Source organism: Saccostrea cucullata, unplaced genomic scaffold (assembly GCF_032062105.1).
Source record: "Saccostrea cucullata isolate Sc308-1 unplaced genomic scaffold, CSIRO_AGI_Scuc_v1 ctg611, whole genome shotgun sequence".
Classification (NCBI taxonomy): Eukaryota; Metazoa; Mollusca; class Bivalvia; order Ostreida; family Ostreidae; genus Saccostrea; species Saccostrea cuccullata.
In genome coordinates this window covers 75,001-81,591 of record NW_026919032.1, presented here as the reverse complement: position 1 = coordinate 81,591, position 6,591 = coordinate 75,001, and the positions used below count along the sequence as shown (strand labels likewise).

At 32.1% G+C, this 6,591-nt stretch overlaps 1 protein-coding gene across 1 annotated transcript; it reads right to left on the bottom strand.

Annotated features, from left to right (window-relative positions):
• Positions 1-275: 275 nt before the first annotated feature.
• On the bottom strand, positions 276-695 carry LOC134277889 (shematrin-like protein 2). The gene has a single exon (XM_062760184.1). The coding sequence runs from the start codon at positions 693-695 to the stop codon at positions 276-278; it is 420 nt and encodes a 139-aa protein (XP_062616168.1).
• Between the last annotated feature and the right edge of the window lie 5,896 nt (positions 696-6,591).

The following is a 6,591-nucleotide window of genomic DNA, read 5'->3' as shown; positions in this document are numbered from 1 at the left end:
AAGAGAAAAGGCATAGAACTTTTTTTTAAAAAGGCAACTTACGTATTTTTGTTATCCCTTAAGTTATCCTTCAGTTATTTAACCGGTAGTGTTGTTGTTGTTGAACAACAGAGGAATGAGGAACAACAAGGCTGAAAAAAAAATTATTTTCATTTAAAAGCTTAAAACAATATAGAGGTACATGTAAAATTAAAACGAATATAACATCTGCTCAAGCTAGTGAAACAATTCTTTTTTAAAGGGATATTAATTTGAATTTCATTTCTTAATTTATTTTAGAAAAGAAATTGTTCAGACTTAAAGAAAAGGGAATGCATACCGAGAAGACCGACTCCACTGCCAAGGATTCCATCGTTTTGGTCGTTGTTATTAATACCAGCTAACAAAAGAGGGTTAATGGCAGGGGCGGGAGCAACTGGCTGTTCAACTGGGACGGGAACAGCGTATGGGATGTACACAGCAGTGCTAGTGTGGTGCTTTCCGGACTTTCCGTATCCTCCGTATCCACCTCCGTAACTTCCGTATCCGGAGCCATATCCACCTCCGTAACTTCCGTATCCGGATCCATATCCTCCTCCGTACATTCCATATCCGCCACCATAGGAGGAGTATCCTGAGGATCCGTATCCTCCGGCCAGGGTGGTGGCCACACCCATAGCCAGAACCAGAGCGATGACGGAATACATGGATCTCATCTGAAATCATTATTTTAAGTGAACATAATATCCAGTATATAGGTTAACTTTGGTAGTGGGATTGGGGCTTAACTATCTGCTAGAAGAAGATGACGACCTTTATTTATATTTTAATGATCGGCGTTTCTAAACATAACAATTAAACTCTTGGAAACAACTCAAATTTCTTGATTTTTTTTTTATTTAGATGTTTTTTTTTAATTTTTAATTTTTTTTAGTAATGTAAATAGAAATGGGGATTTAGAGCTTTTCTATGCTAAAATGTGTACTATGCAAGAAAAACTTATTTGTCCAACCAGATGTACTTACCTTTGCAATTAAAGGCGTTCTGCAGAGATAGCCACTTACCCTACCGGTTTATATACTAACAGCCAATACGTAATTCCAACAAGGAAATCCTGACCTTTTGTCACCTAGGTCAAAAGTGTAATTAAACAACTCTGTTTTAAGAACTCTGGAGCCTATTGCTGAGATATGCATAAACACTGCAAATAATTTGCATTCATCCATGCAATATGATGTTAAATTTCGCTAAGATTTCTCAATGGACAAGGAGACGCCAGGTTGAACGTGCCCCGGGGTCGTGTTTCTTATGTAACGTGCATGTACAGCAGAGTATGCAATCCACCCGACCATTTCCTTTTTTTAAGTTAACATGACTGATATCTTTTTCTATTGAATTTAATCTTTGTAATTTACACGCACTGAGTTTTTAAAGTAGATGATTTTACCATTTTCTACGAAACTTTCTTAAGGTAGGTCCGTACTTTCAAAATTTTCTGTCAAACCAATAATTTTTTAATTTGAATACCTTAAATAAATCATAAACTAACTAAAACACCCATAAAAGACATATATTTGCAGGTTAGCTTTCATACAACACGTCTCAGAGTACAAACCTCTAAAACTTCCACAGCCAAATTTGATCCTAAAAAAGTGAGACATCATATTTCATTTAGCTAGGCACCAAATCACATTAAATTTATGTTTTAACTTAGGAAAATCAAAAATATTCATTTGCCAAAAGAATATTTGAAATCTTTATCGGAAAACATTAACAAATTAATGTTGAATTTGCCCACGTCTTTCAGAAAAAAATCTCAAAAATTCTTTATTTTTAATAATATTTCTCAAAATCGAAACTGTTTATGTGCCATTTTTTCTTTAAAAATATTAAGAATTATATCTCAGGTTAACAAAAACACATAGTTTATTATGCTTAACCAGATAAATTTTGAACACGTATACCCCCATATTTGAAATATCAATTTTCAATCATTCTTTGCAAAATTTTTAGAAAAGTAAAATTCATAAAGATGATATAGGCTTTAAAAGAATTCAAAATAGATCTCAAGTTAGTTTGTTTAAAAAAGTTAAAAAGCATTAGGCCCATAAAGCAATAAAGAATTTTGTGTCTGGGTATGTAATAAATGATAAATAATTCCTATGGACAGAGTGCAAAGTGTTAAAATTTCCATAAATTGCTCAATGACATCATAATAAACAAATACATACTTGCTAAATTATTTTCAATCATCCAAAAAGATTTTTTCAACAGATAATTGATAATTAGAATTTTATATTGGTGTGTAAAATTAAAACCGGATCCGTAAAAGTGTGGACCTTCCTTAATAAAACTATTTGTTTAAACATTTTTTTCTAGTTGGCTATTGTTCTAATTAAAAAACCTTTGCCACACATATGCCATTGTATATCAAAGATTTAATTAAGTCACAGTTATCAATAACATGTGGTTGCAAATTTACAAACATAAATTCATTTTGTAGAAACATACATGTAATTTTGTATATACATATTTCTCTCAGAATGTGTAATTTTCATAAGAGAAAAGAGTTTATTGTCTGCTGATCTTGATGAATAAACTTTTATACCCAATATCAAATTTTATCTATTGGAGATATTGTTTGCACCAAAACCTTAGATTAAGGTAGTCCGATCCTCAGGTTTATAAAATTAGCAGTTAAGTAATCAAAAATACTCATAAAAGTATCTCTGAATCCACAGAGTTATGTAAATTTATCCACAGTATTTCTTTAAAATTAAAGATCAAAGTTAATCATATTATATAGGGAAAATTGTCAAATCTCCAATATTTTTGCAGAAAAAGCGAATTGGAATCTCAGCAATGCATTTTATAATTGCAAATTGATCAACAAATATATTTAAGGTTAAAAAAGGATACACTGTAGGTATCCAGGCATTCAGAGAAATTGTCATGATTTTTATACTTATTTGGTATTTTTTGTCTTAAATTTCCATCATGTATTCTATAATACATAGTGTAAAGGCTTTTGCTATCATTGCAAGACACTTCAAATCACTGCTTATTTCATATCATGCTGATAAGCATTGGTATCTAACGCTGGATTCAAGAAAATCTTATTTCTCTAAAACTGTATTATTTTTTTTTCCTTTTATAGGGTACAATTGTCAACTTTTATAAGACCTTTTCTAAGACTCCAAAAACCTTGAATCTTTTAAAGATGAATAAGATGAAAATTGTTGCATGAAAAAATTTCATTTTCAAGCTTCATTTTGATGCACTTCAAATTAAATATTAATTTTTGGAGTTATCCTTCCTGGCTGAGGATCGGATATCCTTAACAAAACATTTTCCATCTTGGGTCTCCAGAAGCGTAAGTTTGAGCTTGGATGAGAAATTTACGATTAAACTTTTATAGTTTATTTATCTTATATGTTTCCAAAATTCATTGAGCATGGAATTAATAATCCTTTTGTAATTACTTGTAAATCTGGTAGAATCTTGGAGAAAACTTGATGGTTCGAATACAGCAAGAGGACATCCATTTATAATTTAGACACATATCTTTAATTTCCCATGGTGTTACAATCATTAATACAGTGATTACATGTAGTATTAAAGGTTAATACCAGACTTTTGCAGTGATATTAAATGCATGAACTTTTATATTGTTTAATAAAAATCCAATTAGCATTCTTCACAAGTTTGAATATTATGAAAACATCATGACAAAAACCCAAAAGGTTTCATTAACTTCTTGCTTACATCTATTTAAAATTATAGAATACATGTAACATGACTGATATTTCCTCCGTTAACCAAATAAACTGTCCAAAAGAGGGAAAAAAAAAGGGGAGGGGCTAGTAAAGACCACAAAATCCTCGTTCATTGAAGTTCCACATCTGCACCTTCCCTTTTTGAAGGATGTTGCTTTTCATAGCGATAGATGTAAATGTATCTTCAATAATGCCGGTCAGTTTGCTCATCCCTGGCCCTATTATAACCCTTTCATACATGTAGCAATCCTGTATAGATTATAGTTTTTGGTTTGTATTGTGATTTAATCTTTGCAAATGGATTTCTAAAAATTGGTCATGGTCTAATTCTTAAATATGCAGCACGTTTTACACCCTATGTAAACTATGGTTACAGAATAAGAGATATAAGAACAAAGTTTTTTAATTGTTATTGGGAAAAAAACTTTATTTTAATAAATTGATACTGTGTAACAATGCAGAACAAACAGGGGTCAGATCATGTGAAATACAGTAAATCAACATGGATATATGCACATAATCTTTTTTAAATGTATATATAATATTTTTATCTCTGACCAGTACAAATAAAAATTATTCATAAGATAAAAGGGAGAAAAAGAGAAAAATAAGTAAATTGTCTCCATCTTCACATAAATATTTAGATCTGCATATTAATAGTATTGCAACATTATCCTTTTGTAGCATAAACTTTTAAACCTGATTTTTTTTTCAACAATTTAAAAACAGACTGGAGAACTGCACAATGTGAAAAAATATGTCAACTTTGATAAGAACAAAGAATTATCTTAAAAATCATAGCTGTAACATATATTCTACTGTTGTGTAAACAGAGAGGGAAAAATTAAAAAAAATATACATAACACACAAACATAAAAATCTGAAATATTAACTATATTTTACAATATTTATCACAGTTTCTAGATCATATGCAATTAATGAACCTCAAAGGTGCATTAAAAATTAATTATGATTGAGTCATAGTAGTCAATACATGCACTCACACAATGCATTAAATAAAAATATAATACCTAAAAAATAGATGTGTATTTTTCAATAATTGATGATATGAACTTTTTTAAAAACAGTGATTATACATAAACTGAACACAAACTAAAATGAACATAAAATCTGTAAATTACATTAACAAGTTAATTACTTTTAAAGGCCAGTAGATATGTGATTATATTCATGACGTATATGGACCACCATACCTATATATTTTTCTCATGATAAATAACGTAAAGTATATATTCAATGACATTAATTTTGTTTATATGGTACATGATAAGGATTTTAAATTCTCCAGTAGTTGGGTCCAATACATTAGATACAATTTGAAAGAAATATGTGTACAAGTCCTTTAAACAGGGAACTAGAACTGTATAAAATACCACTTTTTAATAACTATGTTAACACTTCTTAAAAGTAGTACATTTTTTTCTCTGAAATAATCATTTTTAATTAGTAACAATTGAAATATATATATTTGGTAACATTTCGTTATTTATATTTGGACGGATGTTCATTAATAAGTCTTTACACAATGGGACTTTAAACAAGTTTCATACCATTGTGTCAGGGCACCAGCTTCACATAATAATACATGTCACAACTTAAACAAGAGGCCCAGGGGCCACAGCGCTCACCTGAGCACATCGGGCTTGAAAAGGCGTTCATCATTTGAACAAACTAGAATCTACACTACCTGAGGATGATTCCATATTAGTATCACTAATCATAGCTTTGAAGTACTTGAAAAGAAGATTTTAAAATGTTTCCCTATATATCCCTATGTAAAACTTGGGTCGGCCATTTTGGCCCCACCCTTTCCCCAGGGCCGAGGGTCATGATTTGAACAAACTTGAATCTACACTACCTGAGGATGATTCCACATGAGTTTGATCTTTCCTGGCCCAGTGGTTCTGAGAAGAAGATTTTTAAAGATATCTCCTATATATTCCTATGTAAAACTCGGGTCGGCCATTTTGGCCCCACCATTGCCCAAGGGGTCATGATTTTTTGAATCTACACTACCTGAGGATGATTCCATATGAGTTTCATCTTCCCTGGCCCAGTGGTTCTGGAGAAGAAGATTTTTAAAGATTTTTCCTATATATTCCTATGAAAAACTTGGGTCGGCCATTTTGGCCCCACCCTTGCCCCAGGGGTCATGATTTGAACAAACTTGAATCTACACTACCTGAGGATGATTCCACATGAGTTTCACCTTTCCTGTCCTAGTGGTTCTTGAGAAGAAGATTTTTAAAGATTTTTCTTATATATTCCTATGTAAAACTAGGGTCGGCCATTTTGGCCCCATCCTTGCCCCGGGGGTCATGATTTGAACAAACTTGAATCTACACTACCTGAGGATGATTCCACATGAGTTTCATCTTTCCTGGCCCAGTGGTTCTGGAGAAGAAGATTTTTAAAGATTGTTCCTATATATTCCTATGTAAAACTAGAGGCCATTTTAGCCCCACCCCTTGCCCCGGGGGTCATGATTTGAACAAACTTGAATCTACACTACCTGAGGATGATTCCACATGAGTTTCATCTTTCCTGGCCCAGTGGTTCTGGAGAAGAAGATTTTTAAAGATTTTTTCTATATATTCCTATGTAAAACTTGGGTCCCATTTTGGCCCCACCCTTGCCCCGGGGGTCATGATTTGAACAAACTTGAATCTACACTACCTGAGGATGATTCCACATGAGTTTCATCTTTCCTGGCCCAGTGGTTCTGGAGAAGAAGATTTTTTAAAAATGCCATTAATTTTTAACAAATTCATGATTATCTCCCCTTGGAAAAGGGCGTGGCCCTTCATTTGAACAA